At 41.1% G+C, this 27,558-nt stretch overlaps 1 protein-coding gene across 1 annotated transcript in view; it reads right to left on the reverse strand.

The window, feature by feature from the left end:
• Positions 1 to 27,558, reverse strand: part of LOC126457273 (general transcription factor 3C polypeptide 1) — a 368,859-nt gene that overhangs the window by 96,215 nt on the left and 245,086 nt on the right. Inside the window, exons 22-23 of the mRNA XM_050093437.1 lie at positions 18,638 to 18,801; positions 1,863 to 1,974 (exon numbers count right to left, since the gene is read on the reverse strand). Coding sequence (XP_049949394.1) covers positions 1,863 to 1,974; positions 18,638 to 18,801 — 276 coding nt within the window. The remainder of the gene's footprint in view (positions 1 to 1,862; positions 1,975 to 18,637; positions 18,802 to 27,558) is intronic.

The following is a 27,558-nucleotide window of genomic DNA, read 5'->3' on the forward strand; positions in this document are numbered from 1 at the left end:
GTACTCAGATGATTCATGTGAAAAGGTTTCTGACATGATTATGGCCACATGATGGCAATTAACAGACTCTGAATGCGGAACGGTAGTTGGACTTAGACGCATGGGACATTCCATTTTGGAAATTCTTAGGGAATTCAATACTCTGAGATCCACAATGTCACGAGTGTGCTGTCAATCCCAAATTTCGGGCATTACCTCTCACCACAGACAATGCAGTGGCCAATGGCCTTCACTTAACGACCAAGAGCAGCGACATCTGTGTAGAGTTGTCAGCACTAACAGATAAGCAACACTGTGTGAACTAACTGCAGAAATCAGTGTGGGATGTATGATGTACATATCCATTAGGACAGTGCAGCAAAATCTGGCATTAATGTTCAATGGCAGCCAACAACTGATGCTCACAGCACGACATTGCCTGCAGCACCTCTCCTGGGCTTGTGACCATATCAGTTGCACCCTAGACAACTGTAAAACCATGGAGAGGTCAGATGAGACCTGATTTCAGTTGGTAAGAGCCGATGATAGGGTTCGAGTGTGATGCAGACCCCATGAAGCCATGGACCCCAAGTTGTCAACAAGGCACTGTGCAAGCTGATGGTGGCCCCATAGTAGTGTGGGCTGTATTTACATGGCATGGACTGGGTCCTGTGGTCCAACTGAACTGATCACTAACTGGAAATGGTTATGTCTGGCTACTTGGAGATGATTTGCAGCCATTCATGGACTTCATGTTCTCAAACAATGATGAAATTTTTATGGATGACAATGTACAATGTCACCAGACCACAATTGTTCGCGAATGGTTTGAAGAACATTCTGGACAATTCGAGTCAATGATTTGGCCTCCAAGATTGCCCGACATGAATTCTGTCTCACATTTACGGGACATAATCGAGAGGTCAGTTCACACACAAAATCCTATAACAGCAACACTTCCGGAATTATGGGCAGCTATAAAGGCATCATGGCTCAATATTTCTACAGGGGACTTCCAAGTATTGAGTAGCTGAACTATGCTGGGCAAAAGGAGGTCTAACACAATAGCAGGAGGTATCCCATGACTTTTGTCGCCTCAGTGTAAATATAAACAGTTGGTGGACTTTCATTAGTAAAATAGATATCTTTAACTGACCATTATGGAAAAAAAAACACCCAAGAAGCAAATAAAAAGAACATGTAAGTTGTGAATTTAGAAAAAAACTTGAAACAAGAAAGTTAAAAGAAATTTATTTAAAAAAAATGCATCAAGAAATTACAGATTGAGGGAGATGGTACTGAAAGGATAGACCTGGGACAGAAAACCACAGGAGGTCAGACACTGACAGAGCGGTGCTGTAAAGAACAAGCTGTAAACAGGTAAATATGATCCTTAGGGAGTGCACTCAGAATGAAGTGGGCTAACGGATCATGAGAGCAAAGCAAAACTCTATGATCTGGCCCATACGGGCCAATCAGGACCAACCATCCTCCATGTCATCCTATGTCAATAGCATCATTTGGAGTGGTACAGAGTGACATGGAGTCAGCACACTATTCTCCCAGCCACTGCTGGCATCCTAGACCTTGGTGCCACTACTTTTCACTCAAGTGGCTCCTTAATTAGCATCATGAAGCTGAGTGCACTCTGTTCCCATCCTACCACCAAGAAAAAATTCTTGACAGTACCAGGAATTGAACCCAGGCACAAAAGGTAATAAAAGGAGCCAATGAAAAAATTTACCAGATGATGTATGCAAATGAAGTCTATATGAACTAAGACAGCCTTCAAGTATTATTATCATAGACACTTTGCCAAGGCCAATAATTACAGAAAGTTATTATTTTGTTATACAATAAAAATATTAGAATGTATAACTCACATGAATGACAGATTGTATCACAGCTTTCTGAATATCCGTAATACATTTTACATCCTGGAAAAATCCTCGCTTTTTCAGCGACTTTGATGGGCGTATAATTTCATATTTCTTCCTGTTGGAGAGGGATACATGAATGAGATTTAAATTAATCAGTTATATTCCAACAAAAGCAATAAATAGTTTACCATATTGTTGCAAAGAAATTAAACATTTACAAAAGACACACTATTATTATGTTTTAAGCAAGTATGCGTAGTGGCAATAGGAGGAAGGTTAATCAAATATATAACATATATTATCTGATTAAATGCATCAGAACACCTGTCTCGCAGTCCATTCCTCCTCAAGTAGTGTAACCAGAGGAATTAGTGATGTTGGATGCTGGGGTCTAGAGCAAAGTTGATGTTCTAACTCATCCCAGAGGTCTTCCTTCAGGCTTGGGCCAGTCCATTTCAGGAATGTTACAGCCCACAAACCACTGCCTCACGGATGCTACTTTATGATAGGATCCATAATCATGGTGATACAATCACTGTCTCTGAACTCATCCTCAACTGTATACTGTACACAATGCTGTAAATTGCTCTGATGCATTTAGTGTTTTTTGAAGTGCAATGAGGGGACCACACCCTAACATTAGGAAATCACCCCCATTTCATAAAACCACCTCGTCCATGCTTCACTGTTGACACTTCACATGATGGCAAGTAATGTTCTCCAGGTATCTGAGGCAATAGGAGGAAGGATAATCAAATATATGACATATATTATCTGATTAAATGTGTCAGGACACCTGCCTCATAGTCCATTCCTCCTCAAGTAGCATAACCAGGGGAAGTAGTGATGTCGGATGCTGAGTATAGTGTGATTCATCATTCTGGACCACTCATTTCCAATCATCCACATCCAGTAGCATTGCTCTTTACACCACCTCCAGCATTATCCAGTAGCATTGTTCTTTACACCACCTCCAGCACCACTTAGCGTCGACAACAGAGATGTGTGCTGGCTTACGAGAGCTGTCAGACCATTGTGCCCCATTTTTTTAACTCCCTATGCATAGTCATTATGCTAGCTGGATTCCTTGTAGAACTTTGCAAACTATATATGATGCCTGCCACTGACTTCACATGATTTTATATAACCAACTTCCACAATGATCGATGGTCTCTGTCTGTCAGAACATGAGGTCTACCTGGCATCAATTTAGCTGCGGTTGTTTCTTCATGTTTTCACTTCACAGTCACATCACCAACAGTCAACTCAGGCAGCTTGAGAAGTGTTGAAATGTCCCTGATGGATATGTTACTTGGGTGACATACAATGACTAGTCCACATTATAAGTCACTGAGCTCTCCTGACCAAACCATTCTGCTTCTGCTGTGTCCCTTCTGACAACACAATACTTTCTGCCTCCTTTTATACTGATGGCTCTGCCTCTTGTGACACTTAGTGGCCAATTCTACATTACAAAAGGGTGTCCAGATACTTCTGATCAGATAGTGCAAGCTGATACCTGGTATGACTAACTGTAAGTGAAAATGAAAAGACATTTAAAAATAATTAAAAGAGTTGAACATTAGTTTTGAGGAATATGGAATGAACTTGAATGCGAAAATACTAAGCCAATGATTTTTGCAAGGACATCAAGAGAGATAAAGAGTGAAAATTTGTGATGAATTAATGGAACGAGTTGATAGATTCAGGCACCTAGGACATGAAATAACCAGTAACATGACATCTAATCAAGAAATGAAATGAAGACCAGTTATTCCAAAATATATGTTTAACTGGAGGTGGAGTATTTTGTATGGAGTGTTTCTCAGCACTGTGCTAAAATGCAGACACTGCAACAGAAAAAGGATAAATGTTTAGACACTTCTGATAAATGGATTTGGAAATGAAAGGAAAGAGTTAAATGGCCAGATCACTTGAGGAATGAAGTTGTGTTACACGTGGTGAATAAGAAAGGACAAATACATGAAACAATTATGAGGAAAAGAAACTGGCAAGGACACTAACTAGATGAGAATACACGAATGCAGTAGAAGGAGTGGTGACGGGGAAGAGAACCAAAGGTAGAAGAAGATACCAACTAACTGACAACATAAAGATAAATGCACCATAAACAGTTACTAAAAGAATGGCAAAATACCAGGATGATCAGAGAATTATGAATTTGCAATGGAAGATCTGCCTTATGAGTAGCACATTGTCATTATCATCATCATCATCATCCTCATCATGAACCTCACTGCAAGACATGTTTTTCACTACATGAAGACAAATTTCACAGAAACTACAGGCCACCAAATTGTTTTAGTAGAAGGAAAGATGGTCCGTGCAGAAACATAGATTACAGACAGTCTAGGGAATTCTGTAAGGTTATGAAGAGAACAAAAACAAATCTCCTGTGCCTTCTTTTTCCAGTATCCCACCACCTCCCAAAGTACCACCATCTGGCCACAGAGGAGCATTCACCTTGTAACTCAGTACCATCCAGAACTGGAGCAACTGAATTACATTCTCCACCAGGGTTTCGACTACCTCTTGTCATGCCCTGAAATGAGAAACGTCCTGCCCACTACCCTTCCCACCCCTACCATAGTGGTATTCTGCCATCCATCAAACCTACACAATATACTCGTCCATCCCTACACAACCCCTGCTCCCAAACCCTTACTTCATGGTTCATATCCCTGTAACAGACCTAGATGCAAGATCTGTCCCAAACATCCTCCCACCACCACCACTACCACCTACTTCAGTCTGGTCATAATCATCACCTATTCCATAAAAGGCAGGACTACCTGTGAAACCAGCCATGTGATCTACAAGCTAAACTGCAACCACTGTGCTGCATTCTATGTTGGCAAGACAACCAACAAGCTGTCTGTCCACATTAATGGCTACCGACAAACTGTGGCCAAGGAACAAGTGGAGCACCCTGTTGCTGAGCATGCTGTCAAACGTGACCTCCTTCATTTCAATGACTGCTTCACAGCCTATGCCTTATGGATCCTTCCCATCAACACCAGCTTTTGTAAATTGCACAGGTGGGAACTTTCCCTGAAATACATCCTACATTTCTGTAACCCTCCTGGCCCCAACCTTCATTAGTCACTGTCCTCACCCATCCAGCCCCTTCCCTGTTCCAATTCCAGCACTACACAGCCTTCACTCCATCATCACACTCTGTCGTTTTTACTTCTCTCTTTTTCTGGTAACGACCCCCCCCCCCCCTCTCCCCTGCCCTCCATCAAACCAGAGCAGCACTTCACTGTCCACCACCCCTACCCTATTATCCCTTCCCCTCCCTATCCCAGCCCCAACCTCCTCCTTACCCCCACCTGGTCGCCACACTGATCATGCACTGGTGCTGCTGCCCACAGTGCGGTTTCAGTTGCCTGAGACTACAGTCGTGTGTATTTTTTTTGTGTGTGAGTTGTGTTTGTGTTGGTGTGTGTGTGGGGGGGGGGGGGGGGGGAAGAGGGTCTATTTTTGATGAAGGCCTTACTGGCCCTAAGCTTTATTTGTGACAGTCTTTTTGTTGTGCCTATCTGCGACTCTACATCTCTGCTGTATGGTGAGTAGCAACTTTCCTTTTCAGAATACTGTTATGAAGAGAATTATCAGACACACAATGATAGACACACTCAAGACAGATTGCTGGATTGGGAAAGAAATGAATAATGCATGCCAGCCCAACTTTCATAGTTAAACTAAATGAAGTTTTGGATTCAACTCAGTCCAAACCTGTAATTGCACTTGACAATAATAATATTCAGTATGATATGGATTATGAGATAAGAGATGACTTGATGTGAGAATGGGAAGTGCTTACTGAAGATGTGTTGATACCTATTACTGACATTAATGTTTGCAGTACTAATAGACTAACAGACTTCTGGACAGTAGTAGCCAGGCCTGCATACTGTCAAACAAATTGTATCTGTAGTTAAGTGAGGTTGCACAAATCCCAACTTTTCCTGTGAGTAATGTGATGTGGGAAATAGAAGCAATTTTATTGAGAAACATATATTGCTAAAGTTTTACACTGATAGCAAATAATATGAACAACATTTCCTGGTTGCTCAATCATTATCTGTTGGGTGTATTTTATGGAGGAACTGGATGATGAATAAATGTAAGGTGGACTTTCGTGCAAGCAAGTTATATTTTCAGAAGTGTAATGAAGAAAGAGAAGTTGTGTTTTGGGGATGTGTTAATAAGGAAGAGCTGAGCATTATGTCCATGAATTTATGATGTATTATTATTGTAGATAAAGAGGGAGCTATGGCTCAGAAAAACGCCGAGTTAATTTTGTTGACATGTAACTCTTTATTTTTTTTTTCATTGCCGAATATTCATTCCTTTATAGCAATATTGGTACCAGCATAACTTTATAAAATTTAAGATAGGTTTATGTTAACAGAATTTTCTGTTTGTGCCTGTATGCCCGCATGTTATCACTCTGCTTGTCAATATCGGAGCCAACGTCTTGCTGGATCAATAACCTCCCCATTATCCATGTTCTGATTCAGACATAGTGCATCTTCATTGGACCAAACAGATGGAAGTCAGAAGGTGTGAGATCTGGGCTGTAGAGTGGATGAGGAAGAACAGTAATAAATAGTGAAAACTTTCAGATGTCCTGCAAAATTATATTTACAAGGGGCATTCAGTAAGTTATGCAAAACATGTTGTTCTGAACGCAGGTTGGTTTTATTCAGGATACCAATACACCATATTACTCCTCATTTGTTTGGCTACAAAACCCTATTTTATAACATAATCTCTGTTCAATGTGATAGCCTTACATCATCTTACTGAGGGAGCCTGTATGCTAGCATGTAATCACTCTGCTGGTCAATGTCAGAGAAAAGGCGTTGCTGGATCAATAACCTCCCCGTTATTCATATGGAATGCAACCTCATTGGGACAATATCTTTGGGATCCGTACCAGGTCGGGTTGACGGAGGAGATAGAGAAGATCCAAAGAAGAGCGGCGCGTTTCGGCACTGGGTTATTTGGTAACCGTGATAGCGTTACGGAGATGTTTAATAAACTCAAGTGGCAGACTCTGCAAGAGAGGCGCTCTGCATCGCGGTGTAGCTTGCTCGCTAGGTTTCGAGAGGGTGCGTTTCTGGATGAGGTATCGAATATATTGCTTCCCCCTACTTATACTTCCCGAGGAGATCACGAATGTAAAATTAGAGAGATTAGAGCGCGCACGGAGGCTTTCAGACAGTCGTTCTTCCCGCGAACCATACGCGACTGGAACAGGAAAGGGAGGTAATGACAGTGGCACGTAAAGTGCCCTCCGCCACACACCGTTGGGTGGCTTGCGGAGTATCAATGTAGATGTAGATGTAGATGTAGACAAACAGATGGAAGTCAAGACGTGTGAGATCTGGGTTGTAGGGTGGATGAGAAAGAACAGTTCAATGAAGTACTGTGAGTTCCTCTCAGATGCACAGATTTGTGTGAAGCCTTGTATTGTCATGGAGAAGGAGTATTTCATTTGCATTTGTGTAAAGGTGGTCGGGAACCACTTCATGGATTACCATTTTGTTTCCGGTTCGAAGAAATGAACTCGTTTCATCTCCTGTGATGACATTCGACAAAATGTTGTCATGATCAGCCTGGTAATGTGTAGGCAATGGTCTTTTGTTAACCAGCGAGGAATCCAACAGGCATATACCTTTGAGTACCCAAACTGGTGGATGACTGTGTCAGCACTACCAACAGAGACATCCAGTGGAGCAGCAAAGTATGTGATTCTGATATGCTGATCACCTTGAATGAGAGTGTTTGCACATTCCAACATTGAAGGAATCACAGCTGTTTGCTGCCAACAGACATGTGAGAGATCGGACAGATTTATGTGACTTTGTTGTGATGATGACAGATGCCTCACCCAATGTCTCACCATATTTTGTTCACTCCCAGGCCTCTGCAAACATTCTACAAGCACCTATGAATATCTGTGATGCTCTGGTTTTCTGCCAAAAGAAACTCAATGACAGCTCTCTGCTTAGAATGTACCTCCATTACAGCCACCATTTTGAAGGCTATGTATATGGCCACCACCTGTCAGAACTTCATCAAACTATAGGGACTGAAGTGAGGATATTCCATGGTGTCCCACAAAAAATTCTGCATTTTTTTCAACTGAAATTGGCTGAGGAAAAAGAAAAGTGTTGCATTACTTACTTAATGCCCCTCATATTTGGTCAAAAGCTGGTTTTCAGCTGGTTTGTGATCAAATAAATAATAATTTTGGAGAATTTCAGGAAATTTCCTATTTAATATCAAGTTTTTGTCCTTACTTTATTTTGGAGTGATCTTCTAATGATACTATTTACTTAGCTGAACTTCTCAATTTTATGTTCCTGATCTAGCTCTCCTCCATACATTACATGACCCTCAAAAATTTAAATCTACCTACTTGTTCTATGAACATGTTTTCTATTACTGATTGTGTTCTTATAAGATTTTTCCCACTGAAAGCCATGGTCTCAGATGTGATAACATATATATGCTCATTACAGTAATGGTTGGCTGAACTCCCTTGTGTCACAAATCACTGTCAGATTTCAATCAATAATAATTATGACACCAATAATATCGGGACAATGGTTGAGCCCACAACAGATAGGTCATGTAAGCATGTGTTTGGAGCACAGTATTTGTTTTGCCTGTGATGTGATCATACCAATGTAGTTATATATCTAAAAACAAAGATGATGTGACTTACCAAATGAAAGTGCTGGCAGGTTGACAGACACACAAACAAACACAAACATACACACAAAATTCAAGATTTCGCAACAAACTGTTGCCTCATCAGGAAAGAGGGAAGGAGAGGGAAAGACGAAAGGATGTGGGTTTTAAGGGATAGGGTAAGGAGTCATTCCAATCCCGGGAGCGGAAAGACTTACCTTAGGGGGAAAAAAGGACGGGTATACACTCGCGCGCGCACACACACACACACATATCCATCCACTTATATACAGACAAAAGCTGACATATTTAAAGACAAAGAGTTTGGGCAGAGATGTCAGTCGAGGCAGAAGTGCAGAGGCAAAGATGTTGTTGAATGACAGGTGAGGTATGAGTGGCGGCAACTTGAAATTAGCGGAGATTGAGGCCTGGTGGATAACGGGAAGAGAGGATATATTGAAGAGCAAGTTCCCATCTCCAGAGTTCGGATAGGTTGGTGTTAGTGGGAAGTATCCAGATAACCCGGACGGTGTAACACTGTGCCAAGATGTGCTGGCCATGCACCAAGGCATGTTTAGCCACAGGGTGATCCTCATTACCAACAAACACTGTCTGCCTGTGTCCATTCATGCGAATGGACAGTTTGTTGCTGGTCATTCCCACATAGAATGCGTCACAGTGTAGGCAGGTCAGTTGGTAGATCATGTGGGTGCTTTCACACGTGGCTCTGCCTTTGATCGTGTACACCTTCCGGGTTACAGGACTGGAGTAGGTGGTGGTGGGAGGGTGCATGGGACAGGTTTTACACCGGGGGCGGTTACAAGGGTAGGAGCCAGAGGGTAGGGAAGGTGGTTTGGGGATTTTATAGGGATGAACTAAGAGGTTACGAAGGTTAGGTGGACGGCGGAAAGACAATCTTGGTGGAGTGGGGAGGATTTCATGAAGGATGGATCTCATTTCTGGGCAGGATTTTAGGAAGTCGTATCCCTGCTGGAGAGCCACATTCAGAATCTGATCCAGTCCCGGAAAGTATCCTGTCACAAGTGGGGCACTTTTGTGGTTCTTCTGTGGGAGGTTCTGGGTTTGAGAGGATGAGGAAGTGGCTCTGGTTATTTGCTTCTGTACCAGGTTGGGAGGGTAGTTGCGGGATGCGAAAGCTGTTGTCAGGTTGTTGGTGTAATGCTTCAGGGATTCCGGACTGGAGCAGGTTCGTTTGCCACGGAGACCTAGGCTGTAGGGAAGGGACCGTTTGATGTGGAATGGGTGGCAGCTGTCATAATGGAGGTACTGTTGCTTGTTGGTGGGTTTGATGTGGACGGACGTGTGAAGCTGGCCATTGGACAGGTGGAGGTCAACATCAAGGAAAGTGGCATGGGATTTGGAGTAGGACCAGGTGAATCTGATGGAACCAAAGGAGTTGAGGTTGGAGAGGAAATTCTGGAGTTCTTCTTCACTGTGAGTCCAGATCATGAAGATGTCATCAATAAATCTGTACCAAACTTTGGGTTGGCAGGCCTAGGTAACCAAGAAGGCTTCCTCTAAGCGACCCATGAATAGGTTGGCGTACGAAGGGGCCATCCTGGTACCCATGGCTGTTCCCTTTAATTGTTGGTATGTCTGGCCTTCAAAAGTGAAGAAGTTGTGGGTCAGGATGAAGCTGGCTAAGGTAATGAGGAAAGAGGTTTTAGGTAGGGTGGCAGGTGACCGGCGTGAAAGGAAGTGCTCCATCGCAGCGAGGCCCTGGACGTGCGGGATATTTGTGTATAAGGAAGTGGCATCAATGGTTACAAGGATGGTTTCTGGGGGTAACGGATTGGGTAAGGATTCCAGGCGTTCGAGAAAGTGGTTGGTGTCTTTGATGAAGGATGGGAGACTGCACGTAATGGGTTGAAGGTGTTGATCTACGTAGGCAGAGATACGTTCTGTGGGGGCTTGGTAACCAGCTACAATGGGACGGCCAGGATGATTGGGTTTGTGAATTTTAGGAAGAAGGTAGAAGGTAGGGGTGCGGGGTGTCGGTGGGGTCAGGATCACCCTGTGGCTAAACATGCCTTGGTGCACGGCCAGCACATCTTGGCACAGTGTTACACCGTCCGGGTTATCTGGATACTTCCCACTAACACCAACCTATCCGAACTCCGGAGATGGGAACTTGCTCTTCAATATATCCTCTCTTCCCGTTATCCACCAGGCCTCAATCTCCGCTAATTTCAAGTCGCCGCCACTCATACCTCACCTGTCATTCAACAACATCTTTGCCTCTGCACTTCTGCCTCGACTGACATCTCTGCCCAAACTCTTTGTCTTTAAATATGTCAGCTTTTGTCTGTATATAAGCGGATGGATATGTGTGTGTGTGTGCGCGCGAGTGTATACCCGTCCTTTTTTCCCCCCTAAGGTAAGTCTTTCCGCTCCCGGGATTGGAATGACTCCTTACCCTCTCCCTTAAAACCCACATCCTTTCGTCTTTCCCTCTCCTTCCCTCTTTCCTGATGAGGCAACAGTTTGTTGCTAAAGCTTGAATTTTGTGTGTATGTTTGTGTTTGTTTGTGTGTCTGTCGACCTGCCAGCACTTTCATTTGGTAAGTCACATCATCTTTGTTTTTAGATATATATTTCCTACGTGGAATGTTTCCCTCTATTATTACCAATGTAGTTACGTGCACATGCCTGTTATGAATTAGCTTTGTATTTAATCAAGGAACTTCAGCAGATGGTATGTATTTGAGGCAGCAGTCTGGACATGGAAATGTTGGGAGAATTTAGACTGCAGTGGTGGCAGTCTCTGTTGGTTTTATTGGACCCTGATGAGGTTGTGTCAGGTGTGTGTCATTCAACTGTCATGGCACGAGACGATTAAAAGGCTAAACGAGATCTCTATCAACTTGATCACTAGTAATGGTCATTAGAATCAATCCAATGTATGGAAGTATGTGTGAGTACAGGCTAAAGAGTCAGTACAATAGTACGGCCATGGATGTGATGACTAGGCTGGCTGGGTCAAGTGCAGTGCCCATGCTGCATCCTGGATGGACTAGGGTCATCTATAGTTATGGCTTGAGAGGAAACACTGAAGTGCACCAGTGCTCCCCCATATCCTCAGAAGGTGCTGCCATCATCATTTTATTCATTTGGACTGTGAGATTTCAAACCAACTGCTCTGCTTCTGAGTTTGGTACAGGATGGAAAGGGACGGTGGTTGGATGTGTTACACCCTTCCTTCGGCAAAATGAATGGAACTGTGGCCAATTGTTAGACACCATGGTTTGCAGCACTCATTCTATGGTGAAGATTGTTATAAGAGACTGAATTGTAGATTCTAGTACCACTGATAATATTGGGGCAACATATCGGAAATTAAGAGTGGTTGCCTACAACAGGTTACTGTGTAGCCCCCTTGAACAGGCCTACAAAATCAGTGTGCATGTGGCCCCATGGCCATGGAGAGATACGTAATACCAGATCTGTTTCATTTTGCGCACATGTTTGGCGGGTCCAGGCTGCGCGTTCCATGTGCACTTTAATGTTTGGCCAATATAAATAATGCTATGACAAGATGTTCATGTTTGACATCGTCAAGTGTACTTTGTGTGCAGAGGCCAGAGTACAGTCAGGTTTCACATCTCAGAACTCGATCTCTTCTGTGGCCAGCAGGATTACCCCCTGATTGATGTTGAGTCTATTGCACACCAAAAAATGGGTCTTCACTACCTGTTCCACCATTTTGGGCAGCTGCTCCAGCCAATGAAAATACACATAACATAATACTTTGTGGAGTGTCAGATCTTTATTTGCAAGTCTAGTCACCTCCTGGATCATCATCGAGAATTTGTCCAGCCTGTCTTTTTAATGTTTTCATCAAGCCAGAAATATTATCAGGACCCACTGGACAACACAACATGGAGTTTCTAGTAGACACAACAGGGGGTCAGTGTTGGTGCGTCGAGAGGTGTGCCAGTAGTTGATCTCATTATCATAACTGCAGAAAAACTGTGCCCACCACTGTAATCGTTATGCTGTTTTACTTGGCAGGTACACTTGTGAGCCAAAAAGAAAATTCTTTGGCTTGTGGTATACGACCAGGGCAAAAATCCCTCTATATAAGAATAGATGGAAGGTTTTGAGGCTGTAAATAATAGCCAGTGCCTTGTGGGGCTGCAATGAACCTGGATTGCTGTATGTGTTTTAATATGCATGCTACTGGTTGTTCCATGCTAGCAGGGATATTACATGACAAAACAACACTTTTATATAAGTTGCACATGTTTCTGGGAGGTAACTGGTATTTGGTGATAAATAAGAGTTTTTGCAGCCAATATCACGTGCTGAAATACTTTTATTTCATCAATGACCATTTTCGACTTCTGGAAATAAGATTCCAGTACATGAATTGCACAACCACAATGAGAGCACACTCAATGTCTAAAACACAGGTGCCATACTGGCTTGTCAAATTCATATATTTGCAATAAATAGCAAATCAAGTGTAGTCTTAGAAAGATCAGCCAATAAAATATTTGTAGACATTAATCACTGGTTCCTAGCCAATTCTTTGTCACTAAACTTTGAAAAAACACACTACATGCAGTTCAGAACTTGTAAGGGGTGTCCCAAGAGTATATGTCTAACATATGATGACAAGAAGATAGAAGAAGTGGACGGTGTTAAATTCTTGGGATTACAGCTTGATAATAAATTCAACTGGGAGGAGCACACCACAGAACTGCTGAAGCGTCTTAACAAATCTCTGTTTGCAATGCGAATTTTGTCAGACATAGGGGATATAAAAATGAAAAAGCTGGCATACTATGCTTACTTTCATTCCATAATGTCATATGGGATTATTTTCTGGGGTAATTCATCAAGCCAAGCTAAAGTTTTCCGGGCACAAAAACGTGCAGTAAGAATTATATGTGGTGTGAACTCAAGAACATCCTGCAGAAGCCTGTTTAGGGAACTAGGGATACTAACTACAGCTTCCCAATATATTTATTCCTTAATGAAATTTGTCATTAAAAATATATCACTTTTTCAAACCAATAGCTCAATTCATGGAATCAATACTAGAAATAAGAATAATCTTCACAAGGATTTAAAGTCACTTAGTCTTGTACAAAAAGGTGTGCATTATTCAGGAACACACATTTTCAATAACTTGCCAGCAGCCATAAAAAGCTTAACAACCAATGAAATTCAGTTTAAGAGAAGCCTAAAGGATTTATTGGTGGCCAACTCCTTCTACTCCATTGATGAATTTCTGAGGAAAACCAACTGATTTGTATATAAGTACAACATATCTTCTGCACAATTTCAGTGCAGTAATGTGTTCACTGAAAATTTGTGTGTGTGTGTGTGTGTGTGTGTGTGTGTGTGTGTGTGTGTGTGTGTGTAAGTATAATCTAACTTCTGCACCATTTAAGTGCAGTAATGTGTTCATTGTAAATAAGTATTACAGTAGTTGTATTACATGTTTCTTACCTTATAAATAAATAAAAAACTTTTTTATTTTAAATTCAGTGCAATAGTATTTGTAAAATGACTCTTAGTGTTCATTAAAAAATGACGATCATTCCACTTGGGACCTGTGGAATGGTACATTAGCTTATTTGTTTTAGTTTAAATATTTGTCATGTATTATTGTTTTTCTGACATGTTCCACATCCTGGAGGACCTCCTCACTACGGATCAATTGGAATGAAAGTAAATCTAATCTAATCTAATAAAACTGAGTAAATGAAAAGACCATAGCACCAAAGGTGAGTTTTGGGGTGGAGACGAGTTTGTCCATGTTGTTGTTGTTGTGGTCTTCAGTCCTGAGACTGGTTTGATGCAGCTCTCCATGCTACTCTATCCTGTGCAAGCTTCTTCATCTCCCAGTACCTACTGCAACCTACATCCTTCTGAATCTGCTTAGTGTATTCATCTCTTGGTCTCCCTCTACGATTTTTACCCTCCACGCTGCCCTCCAATGCTAAATTTGTGATCCCTTGATGCCTCAAAACACTTCCTACCAACCGATCCCTTCTTCTAGTCGAGTTGTGCCACAAACTTCTCTTCTCCCCAATCCTATTCAATATCTCCTCATTAGTTACGTGATCTACCCACCTTATCTTCAGCATTCTTCTGTAGCACCACATTTCGAAAGCTTCTATTCTCTTCTTGTCCAAACTGGTTATCGTCCATGTTTCACTTCCATACATGGCTACACTCCATACGAATACCTTCAGAAATGACTTCCTGACACTTAAATCAATACTGGATGTTAACAAATTTCTCTTCTTCAGAAACGCTTTCCTTGCCATTGCCAGTCTACATTTTATATCCTCTCTACTTCGACCATCATCAGTTATTTTACTCCCCAAATAGCAAAACTCCTTTACTACTTTAAGTGTCTCATTTCCTAATCTAATCCCCTCAGCATCACCCGATTTAATTTGACTACATTCCATTATCCTCGTTTTGCTTTTGTTGATGTTCATCTTATATCCTCCTTTCAAGACACTGTCCATTCCGTTCAACTGCTCTTCCAAGTCCTTTGCTGTTTCTGACAGATTTACAATGTCATCGGCGAATCTCAAAGATATTACTTCTTCTCCATGAATTTTAATACCTACTCCGAATTTTTCTTTTGTTTCCTTTACTGCTTGATCAATATACAGATTGAATAACATCGGGGACAGGCTACAACCCTGTCTCACTCCTTTCCCAACCACTGCTTCCCTTTCATGCCCCTCGACTCTTATAACTGCCATCTGGTTTCTGTACAAATTGTAAATAGCCTTTCGCTCCCTGTATTTTACCCCTGCCACATTCAGAATTTGAAAGAGAGTATTCCAGTTAACGTTGTCAAAAGCTTTCTATAAGTCTACAAATGCTAGAAACGTACGTTTGCCTTTTCTTAATCTTTCTTCTAAGATAAGTCGTAAGGTTAGTATTGCCTCACGTGTTCCAACATTTCTACGGAATCCAAACTGATCTTCCCCGAGGTCCGCTTCTACTAGTTTTTCCATTCGTCTGTAAAGAATTCGCGTTAGTACTTTGCAGCTGTGTCTTATTAAACTGATAGTTCAGTAATTTTCACATCTGTCAACACCTGCTTTCTTTGGGATTGGAATTATTATATTCTTCTTGAAGTCTGTGGGTATTTCGCCTGTCTCATACATCTTGCTCACCAGGTGGTAGAGTTTTGTCATGACTGGCTCTCCCAAGGCCATCAGTAGTTCTAATGGAATGTTGTCTACTCCCGGGGCCTGTTTTGACTCAGGTCTTTCAGTGCTCTGTCAAACTCTTCACGCAGTATCATATCTCCCATTTCATCTTCATCTACATCCTCTTTCATTTCCATAATATTGTCCTCAAGTACATCGCCCTTGTATAAACCCTCTATATACTCCTTCCACCTTTCTGCCTTCCCTTCTTTGCTTTGATATTCATAAAGTGGTTCTCTTCTCTCCAAAGGTCTCTTTCATTTTCCTGTAGGCAGTATCTATCTTACCCCTAGTGAGATAAGCCTCTACATCCTTACATTTGTCCTCTAGCCATCCCTGCTTAGCCATTTTGCACTTCCTGTCGATCTCATTTTTGAGACGTTTGTATTCCTTTTTGCCTGCTTCATTTACTGCATTTTTATATTTTCTCCTTTCGTCAATTAAATTCAATATTTCTTCTGTTACCCAAGGATTTCTATTAGCCCTCGTCTTTTTACCTACTTGATCCTCTGCTGCCTTCAATACTTCATCCCTCAAAGCTACCCATTCTTCTTCTACTGTATTTCTTTCCCCCATTCCTGTCAATTGTTCCCTTATGCTCTCCCTGAAACTCTCTACAACCTCTGGTTCTTTCAGTTTATCCAGGTCCCATCGCCTTAAATTCCCGCCTTTTTGCAGTTTCTTCAGTTTCAATCTGCAGTTCATAACCAATAGATTGTGGTCAGAATCCACATCTGCCCCTGGAAATGTCTTACAATTTAAAACCTGGTTCCTAAATCTCTGTCTTACCATTATGTAATCTATCTGATACCTCTTAGTATCTCCAGGATTCTTCCAGGTATACAACCTTCTTTCATGATTCTTGAACCAAGTGTTAGCTATGATTAAGTTATGCTCTGTGCAAAATTCTACCTGGCTGCTTCCTCTTTCATTTCTTCCCCCCAATCCATATTCACCTACTATGTTTCCTTCTCTCCCTTTTCCTACTGACCAATTCCAGTCACCCATGACTATTAAATTTTCGTCTCCCTTCACTATCTGAATAATTTCTTTTATCTCGTCATACATTTCATCAATTTCTCCATCATCTGCAGAGCTAGTTGGCATATAAACTTGTACTACTGTAGTAGGCATGGGCTTTGTGTCTATCTTGGCCACAATAATGCGTTCACTATGCTGTTTGTAGTAGCCAACCCGCACTCCTATTTTTTTATTCATTCTTAAACCTACTCCTGCATTACCCCTATTTGATTTTGTATTTATAACACTGTAATCACCTGACCAAAAGTCTTGTTCCTCCTGCCACCGAACTTCACTAATTCCCACTATAACTAACTTTAACCTATCCATTTCCCTTTTTAAATTTTCTAACCTACCTGCCCGATTAAGGGATCTGACATTCCATGCTCCGATCCGTAGAATGCCAATTTTCTTTCTCCTGATAACGACGTCCTCTTGAGTAGTCCCCGCCCGGAGATCCGAATGGGGGACTATTTTACCTCCGGAATATTTTACCCAAGAGGACGCCATCATCATTTAATCATACAGTAAAGCTGCATGTCCTCGGGAGCGGTTATATTTATTTCCCATCAGATGATTAGATTTTGTCGAAACACATCATTGAGGAAATAATAATATTTCAACACATGATCTTGTCTGCAAAGACTTATTTGTCACCAACACAACATTTGTCCCAAATTGCAAAGTATCTGTCAGCAGCACTAAATGCTTAATGTGCTCAAGCAGGGAGCAAGCTTCAAATATTTTTTCAACTTCAATGACACTGCCTTTTCTTAAGATGATTAGGGGCTAGAACTGCAGAACAGAACTGGCCCCTCTGTAACATAGTCAGTAGCTCCTCAGCATATGGAATTGCCTAAACATCTACATTAGACTGAGCACTGAAAGATTGTTTAAGATCATAACAAATTCTAATTGTGCCCTTACACTCTTTTTAATTACAATTATGTGTATCACCCACTGGCTAAATGCAATTGGTGTTACATCATCTGATGCTTCTAAACAATCAAATTCTGCTTTAATTACTTCCTTCATAGCAAATGGGATGAGTCCAGTCTGATAAAACCAGTAAGAACACTATGTTTTAATGATACATATAGTTCGAAGTTTTATGAACGACCCTGACTACATTCAAATAAATCAAAGTATCTCTTACATTATGCATCCAAATCACTAAAAGGAATACTACAAGATATGGTAACTGAATTGTGTACTTGACAACCAAAGCTGGTAAAGACACCCAAGTCCATAAATTCCTGAAATTCTGACATTTCCACACTGAACTGCAATTTTTGTTTATTTTACACTTCTGGTCAATTTTGGCTATTGTGTCATTTTCAAGGAATAGTTGACATGCATAAGGACAAGCTACAAAGCTGTCCAGTCACTGGCATATGGTGATCAAACATAAAACTTACAACAAATAGTCCTGCTTAGAACCGGCATAAAAGGTAGCAAAAAGTAAGAACACAACTGAGTGTGAGCCAACTGTAATAAAATAAATTGTCATAGCAGTAGTGATTGTCAAATAGGTAATGTCAGCAGATGAGAGCACACTGAGGCACTGTGTTGATACGAATGAGAAAAATGTCTCAATGTGCACTCAACTGATGATGTTCATTAATCTGGTCCTCTGCAATTGGACATTGTGGCATTTTACAGTGGCATAGATTGTGGTAAATGTTTGATACATGAAGCAGTGAGGGACTACTTACAAAAGTAATAAGCAAGAGACACAAATGAAATTTACAGTGACATCACAACAAGCAGTAAATACTGCTCACATAATCTTGGTTTCCTATTGCACTTTTATTTACTTACCAGAATAGTTCTGGAGTGTCAGGTATAACCATTGAAGCTTTCTTGTTGGCCAGCCTGTCAAACCTCTTTTCCAGGACAACAATCAACCCCCTGAACTTCTCTGCTACAATTCTCTCAACTTCTTCAGAATTTTCACACTTCTTCCGGAGTTCAGAAACTGAAATCTGCCAATACAACACACTACTTTCAAAATGAATCCAATGTTGTGCCATAATCATAATACCAGTGTTTCACAATGAATGTTGGTTTTACACTTTACAGCATTTTTTACATTCAATTTACAATTATAAATAGTACAGTAAAATGAGGAACAACTCAAAACAGTATTTCTTACAAGTGTTCAGCATGAGCACTATTCACCATACAGCACACATCAAGTCAATGGGCAAGACCTTTCCGAATCTTGACCAGTGCCCCTCCAGTAATTGGTGCAACAGCTGCTTCAATCTTATTTCTGAAGTTGGGTAGATTATCTGGTAGCAGAGGAACATACACACCATCCTTTAAACCACCAAAGGTAAAACCCACATGGCATCAGATTGGGCGAACATGGAAGCGATGCGAAACAAGCTCAGCCATTTGGCCTTTTGCAGCCAATCTAGTAATCAGGTATGTCATCATTTAACCAGTCCCATTCTAAGATATGCCAGTGAGGCAGTGCACTACCATGCTGCCAAATAAAGTTCTGTGGTTCAGCTTCTTCCAACTGAGAAAACACCCATAGTTCTAGTGCATCAGGATAATAAACACCACTTACAGTTGCTTTACTGAAGGAAAAAGAGAGAGAGAGAGAGAGAGAGAGAGAGAGAGAGAGAGAGAGAGAGAGAGAACAGCCCATAAACATTCTGCTGGAATATGGCACAAAAAAATTTCAGTTTAGGGCAGTCTCGTTGCAACTGTGCCACCTCATAGGGGTTTGCTGATCTCCCATGTGCACATTATATATGGTTACATTTCCACTTAGGTAAAATGTTGGTTCATTACTGAAGACAACACAAGTCAGAAACTATTCATCACCATGCAGCAACATTTTACTTCAAAGCTGGCATGTAAACTGTAGCCTGTAGGCTTTAGAAATTATAACAACTGCAAATGCTAAGTACACAGTTGCAAGCATCTCCTCACAAGTCTCTACACAGACGTCCCTGGAATTGCTAATTCACTACTAGCCTCTCTCTCATTCAACACGTTCTTCAGTCACTCTTGGTCATCCCATATTCTTTCCTTTGTAAAGACAGCCAGTGCTCTCAAACTGATGATAAAATCTACGAATGTTATTACCACTTAGAGGATTATATTAGGTCTAAGAAATGAACATTGCACTGCAACAATAGACTGAGTCCCTGTAAACTGTGAAACACAAAAAGCTTTCTGTTCATTGGTTGCCATCTTTGTTACTAGCACTTTCTAATGAGAGACACAGGCAATAGTGCATGTGCAGGCACACAGGTATGAAAACAAAACTGCTGAGTTGATCTTTCATTTGATGTACTATTTATAACTCTAAGTTGAATGTAATAAATACTACACAGCCTTAGAGCCCCAATATCCAGTTTGATAGATAGTACTTCTAATAATTATTTACAATACAAAAAAAGGTGTTAAAAGCTAGAAAAAACAGGCCACCTTAATTCAACAAAAATATTTTTTCACAATTACACGAAATATTATGCCTGTCTAGGTACACAGTACAATATTAATACATATATTAAAGTGGGAATTTCCTCTACCACCAACGAGAGAAATATCTGAGAAAGAACAAACATTGTTTTATCAATGGAGCATTGTGTTTGTTGTAAGCATAAGTATGAGCAAAAGATCTACCATTATGACTGGCATAATAATTAATTGTGTGACAAGGTACATTGCTGTCAGGGCTTATCACAGTTCTACCATACATTAATCTATGACAGAAGTCAACCTCCTACATATAAATAAGTACATATTTACCCTTAATAATTTGATAAAATTAAAATTGTTTGAATTACTAAACTTCTTGAAGAGTATTATGTCAGTCGTATGAGTGAGGTTCAATAAATACAGAAAAGATGGCAGTAACATATCTGAAAAACATAAAAGGAATTACTAACCCAATACATAATAACAGTACTGTGAAAAAATACTGTAGCAAAAGGTTTTCCAAAGTAAACAGAAATATAAATGAATGGGCACTACGAGCAACTGCTCTAACGCTTACATTTGAATTGGAAGGCGTGTGAGGGAACAGCACAGAGAATAACCTGCTCAATATGTTGAAACTATGCAGCTCAACAGTAAAAGCAAAAAGAAAAGTGAGGCTGCCATTCAGGCACCGCCATCAAAAATAATGTTAAAACTTACTTAAAACAATATTTGTTGGCTTCAGAGTACAATGTACAGCGATGTTCATGATTATGAGTCATTTCTACTCGAAATACAATACATTCAAAATATAATGAATTTTTATATGATGAAACTCACTTGATTTGGGCAGCTCACTATCATCTATCACAAGTTAGGAAAGAATACCAACTGATAATGTAATTTAAATGGACAGATAAAAAAACTACTCACCAAGTGTTGGCAGGGGAACACACACACAAAAGTATTTAACTTTCACAAGCTTTCAGAGCCAGTGGCTCCTCCTCCTGACAGAAGAGTTGAAGGGGAAGGAAGAGGGGTGAAGGAAAAGGACTGGAGAGGTTTAGGGAAAGGGGCACAGTTTAGGAAAGTCACCCAGAACCCCAGCTCAGGGGAGATTTACCAGAAAGGATGAGAAGGAGAGACTGATTGTTGGGAACTGCACTGGACGAGATTTGAAAACCTGAGAGCTCATAATATAGTATTCTGAGAACAAAGTTGGGTTCTGATTAAACATAATGAAGTCAGATTTTCATTTACAAACTCTCATTTGTTTTCATTTTCCAAATACGATGTTTACAAAAACCATTAGGCTATACTTGGACCTCTAGAAAGTTAAGTTGCAGAAGGTTAAGTGTGGAATGTATAATATGCTTTGAGGTCAGCAGAGATGAAGTACCAACTCAGGACAATGAGCAGAAGGGAGAGGGTGATGATAAAAAAATCCTGACATTTACCTAAGATAACTTAGGCAATCCAAGGAATATGTAAAATGGGTGGCTGGGTGAGGACTTCAAAACCATTCCTCCGAAATATGTTTTCACCTTAGCAAATGTGGTATCTTGTCAATGACTAGGTCTGGAATACCAGCTGTGAAATGTTTGGCTTGGAGGTATATATATGAAATACTAGTTTTATGAAATACTGGTTTTATCCCCCCCACCCCCATGAACCACAGACCTTGCCGTTGATGGGGAGGCTTGCGTGCCTCAGTGATACAAATAGCCATACCGTAGGTGCAACCACAATGGAGGGGTATCTGTTGAGAGGCCAGACAAACTTGTGGTTCCTGAAGAGGGGCAGCAGCCTTTTCAGTAGTTGCAAGGGCAACAGTCTGGATAATTGACTGATCTGGCCTTGTAACACTAAGCAAAACGGCCTTGCTGTGCTGGTACTGCGAACGGCTGAAAGCAAGGGGAAACTACGGCCGAAATTTTTCCCGAGGGCATGCAGCTTTACTGTATGGTTAAATGATGATGGTGTCCTCTTGGGTAAAATATTCCAGAGGTAAAATAGTCCCCCATTTGGATCTCCGGGCGGGGACTACTCAAGAGGATGTCGTTATCAGGAGAAAGAAAACTGGCGTTCTAGGAATCGGAGCGTGGGATGTCAGATCCCTTAATTGGGCAGGTAGGTTAGAAAATTTAGAAAGAGAAATGGATAGGTTAAAGTTAGATATAGTGGGAATTAGTGAAGTTCGGTGGCAGGAGGAACAAGACTTCCGGTCAGGTCACTACAGGGTTATAAACACAAAATCAAATAGGGGTAATGCAGGAGTAGGTTTAATAATGGATAGGAAAATAGGAATGTGGGTAAGCTACTACAAACAGCACAGTGAACGCATTATTGTGGGAAAGATAGATACGAAGCCCACGCCTACTACAGTAGTACAAGTTTATATGCCAACTAGCTCTGCAGATGATGAAGAAATTGAAGAAATGTATGCTGAAATAAAAGAAATTATTCAGATAGTGAAGGGTGACGAAAATTTAATAGTCATGGGTGACTGGAATTTGGTAGTAGGAAAAGGGAGAGAAGGAAATGTAGTAGGTGAATATGGATTGGGGCTAAGAAATGAAAGAGGAAGCAGCCAGGTAGAATTTTGCACAGAGCATAAGTTAATCATAGCTAACACTTGGTTCAAGAATCATAAAAGAAGGTTGTATACATGGAAGAATCCTGGAGATACTAAAAGGTATCAGATAGATTATATAATGGTAAGACAGAGATTTAGGAACCAGGTTTTAAATTGTAAGACATTTCCAGGAGCAGATGTGGACTCTGACCACAATCTATTGGTTACGATCTGTCGATTAAAACTGAAGAAACTGCAAAAAGGTGGGAAATTAAGGAGATGGGACCTGGATAAACTGACTAAACCAGAGGTTGTACAAAGTTTCAGGGAGAGCAGAAGGGAACAATTGACAGGAATGGGGGAAAGAAATACAGTAGAAGAAGAATGGGTAGCTCTACGAGGGCTAGTAGAAATCCTTGGGTAACAGAAGATATATTGAATTTAATTGATGAAAGGAGAAAATATAAAAAATGCAGTAAATGAAGCAGGCAAAAAGGAATACAAACATCTCAAAAATGAGATCGACAGGAAGTGCAAAATTGCTAAGCAGGGATGGCTAGAGGACAAATGTAAGGATGTAGAAGCGAGTATCACTAGCGGTAAGATAGATACTGCCTACAGGAAAATTAAAGAGACCTTTGGAGATAAGAGAACCACATCAAGAGCTCAGATGGAAACCCAGTTCTAAGCAAAGAAGGGAAAGCAGAAAGGTGGAAGGAGTATATAGAGGGTCCATACTAGGGCAATGTACTTGAGGACAATATTATGGAAACGGAAGAGGATGTAGATGAAGATGAAATGGGAGATATGATACTGCGTGACGAGTTTGACTGAGCACAGAAAGGCCTGAGGCGAAATAATGCCCCGGGAGTAGACAATATTCCATTAGAGCTACTGACAGGCTTGGGAGAGCCAGTCCTGACAAAACTCTACCATCTGGTGAGTAAGATGTACGAGGCAGGCGAAATACCCTTAGACTTCAAGAAGAATACAATAATTCCAATCCCAAAGAAAGCAGGTGTTGACAGATGTGAAAATTACCAAACTATCAGTTTAATAAGTCACAGCTGCAAAATACTAATGTGAATTCTTTACAGACGAATAGAAAAACTAGTAGAAGCCGACCTCGGGGAAGATCAGTTTGGATTCCGTAGAAATGTTGGAACACGTGACGCAATACTGACCCCACGACTTATCTTAGAAGCTAGATTAAGGAAGGGCAAACCTACGTTTCTAGCATTTGTAGACTTAGAGAAAGCTTTTGACAATGTTGACTGGAATACTCTTTCAAATTCTGAAGGTTGCAGGGGTAAAATACAGGGAGCGAAAGGCTATTTACAATTTGTACAGAAACGAGATGGCAGTTATAAGAGTCGAGGGACATGAAAGGGAAGCAGTGGTTGGGAAGGGAGTGAGACAGGGTTGTAGTCTCTCCCCGATGTTATTCAATCTGTATATTGAGTAAGCAATGCAGGAAACAAAAGAAAAATTCAGAGTAGGTATTAAAATCCACGGAGAAGAAATAAACCTTTGAGGTTTGCTGATAACATTGTAATTCTGTCAGGGATAGCAAAGGACTTGGAAGAGCAGTTGAACGGAATGGATAGTGTCTTGAAAGGAGGATATAAGATGAACATCAACAAAAGCAAAACGAGGATAATGGAATGTAGTCGAATTTAGTCGGGTGATGCTGAGGGAATTAGATTAGGAAATGAGACACTTAAAGTAGTACAGGAGTTTTGGTAATTGGGGAGCAAAATAACTGATGATGGTCAAAGTAGAGAGGATATAAAATGTAGACTGGCAATGGCAAGGAAAGCATTTCTGAAGAAGAGAAATTTGTTAACATCGAGTATAGATTTAAGTGTCAGGAAGTCGTTTCTGGAAGTATTTGTATGGAGTGTAGCCATGTATGGAAGTGAAACATGGACGATAAATAGTTTGGACAAGAGGAGAATAGAAGCTTTCAAAATGTGGTGCTACAGAAGAATGTTGAAGATTAGGTGGGTAGATCACGTAACTAATGAGGAGGTATTGAATAGGATTGGGGAGAAGAGAAGTTTGTGGCACAACTTGACTAGAAGAAGGGATCGGTTGGTAGGACATGTTCTGAGACATCAAGGGTTCACCAATTTAGTATTGGAGGGCAGCGTGGAGGGTAAAAATCGTAGAGGGAGACCAAGAGATGAATACACTAAGCAGATTCAGAAGGATGTAGGTTGCGGTAGGTACTGGGAGATGAAGAAGCTTGCACGGGATGGAGTAGCATGGAGAGCTGCATCAAACCAGTCTCAGGACTGAAGACCACAACAACAATAACAACTAGTTTTATAACATAACCAGTACTCTATTTATCTCTGAAGCAACTGATTTCTTTCAGAAAAACTTAGGGTTAACGTAACATCATATGATCATACATTTGATTGTTAAAATTAAAGATGAAGCACAAGCTCTTTCCATTCTTTCACATGTCTGCTCCAGTAATAAGACCCAACATGCACAATACTTGGTAAACAAGGAAAATAACAAAATGACAACTGATATTGCTGTTACTCTGCCTCTTTAACAGTGTTCAAGAATAAAAGTTTCAGAAAGATAAGAGTCCTCCTTCATGACAAGACCATTGATTGGAGACGAAACACTAGGTAAGATGGAAATGAGTGAACAGAGGAAGCAGCCAGGGTCTTTTTCTTACATAAAAAAAGAAGCATTCATCTGAGTTGATTTAGGAAAGCCTAAATTAAAATGGCCTGATTGTGATTTGAATAATACTGCACAACACACAAAATTTCTCATCCAAGTGAAAATATACTGAATTTTATACATACAAAGCAAGTTAATCTAAACAGAATACAAAATATTAACTTTTGTACAAAGAACTTTCCAGGTTTTTTAATGTGGTCCTTTCTCATTCACATTCACTGTAGTTGAAACTCTGGTATCTGAAGTTAGTTGAAACTCTGGCTCTGTGGTAGCTGAATGTCCACTGGAGGAAATGGATCTGGATAGCCATACAGGGCCTAGTATCACCGTAGCATGTGCTTGGATAGCGCAGGCTACTAATATGAACAACTCACTACCAGGCCACAAGCTGCAGTGCTTAACTTATCACTAAGTGTTCCAACCGGAAGCTGTAGGCATAAGATGACCCTCAGTTTGCAGCAGTGTTGTGATCCATCATTGTCTGGTATCTCTAAGGCACCTGAGCTTCCTGTCACTCCTTGTCAACAGTAACAGGGGCTGCTCTGTTTGTGCCTGCAGCGTTTTTCTGTTCACTCCCAAGCAGACTGTCTGGATTGCTGGGGGTTTTGCATGTGCTATGGCAAAGAGGTGCAGCTCCACCCAGTGTGCTGAAGCTGCACAACCCATTCCCATCCCATCTCATGAGTGCACCAAGACACTGTACATGCTTTGCAGTCAGCAGTCCCCCTGAGCTATCCCTTCAGGTGGAAACTGCTTCTCATGCTTCGCATTTCTCACTAGGACATCCATTTCTAGGTGGACACAGGGGACATTGTTTCTTTGATAAATCATGTGACTTATGCACAACTGTGCTCACCTAAGTTGCCCCCCACCCCATCCTCGTGGCAGTTGGTGGCCTATGGGAATGTTTCTATTCTTCTTCAAGTGCAGTTTTTGACAACTGTGGCCTGGCCTACAAAAGCATTATGGGGCTCATCACATTATTTGTTGTTGAGCACCTGTTTGCTACCAACATTTTGGAGTGGACACTCACGGTGTTTGGATTTTCTGTTTCTGATGAAGTCAGCCGCAGTTCCTTTCCAAGAACTGGATGATCTAGGCACTGCATTTGCATCTCTGTTACAGTTGGATTCATAATGTGCTTCAGATTTTCAGGTGCATTTCACCGCATGGCCTAGTTTTTACTATGCCAGAGCAATTTAGTTACGCTATGTGCTGCTGTGAAGCAGGAGCTAGATTGACTCTAGGCTGCTAGGATTGCCGAGCTGATTGTCGAGCTAGTCATCATCAAAAAGCCCTATGGTTTTCTCTGATTGTGTGGAAATATCACGGCTACAATCAATGGTCAATCATGGTCGGAAACTTGTCTCCTGATCACAAGATCTCCTCCCCAAACTTGCTGGAGGGGAATACTAGTCCCAGATAGATCTCACTGCTGCTTACATTCAGTTACCCTGAGATGGGGAATCACAGAACATTTTTGCCATTAAAATGACTTTTGGATTGTACAAGTACAACTGGCTCCCACATTGCCTCAGCTTCCACAATTTTCTGAAACAGCTGATGCTGCATAGTCTGGCTTGCATGAATTACCTGCATGATCTCATTGTCACGGGATACTCACGCCATTAACATTTGCAAAACCTCCACACCCTTTTTACAACCGTGCGAGACAAAGGACTGCATCATTGTTTAGAGAAGAGCTGGTTATTTTCAGCCAGGAGTGGAGTATTTGGGGAATGGGTCACCAAAACAGGAACCAGGACCACTGACTGGAATGTCACCGCAATAGAGTTCTTATCTCATCCGACACACTTACCTGAATTGCAGGGGTTTTTGGACAAAATTAACTATTATTCCAAGTTCTTACCCTGTGTGGCCCAAATTGTGAACGCCCTAAATCATTTATGTAAAAAGTGGTTGCCCTAAAACTTGACCCCTGCCTGTGGCAAGGCTTTTACCTAATTGGAAATCATGCTGAAACCGACCCCCTCCCTCACACCATTCAAAAGACAAGATAAAA

The sequence above is a fragment of the Schistocerca serialis genome, chromosome 2 (assembly GCF_023864345.2).
Source record: "Schistocerca serialis cubense isolate TAMUIC-IGC-003099 chromosome 2, iqSchSeri2.2, whole genome shotgun sequence".
NCBI classification, from domain to species: domain Eukaryota; kingdom Metazoa; phylum Arthropoda; class Insecta; order Orthoptera; family Acrididae; genus Schistocerca; species Schistocerca serialis.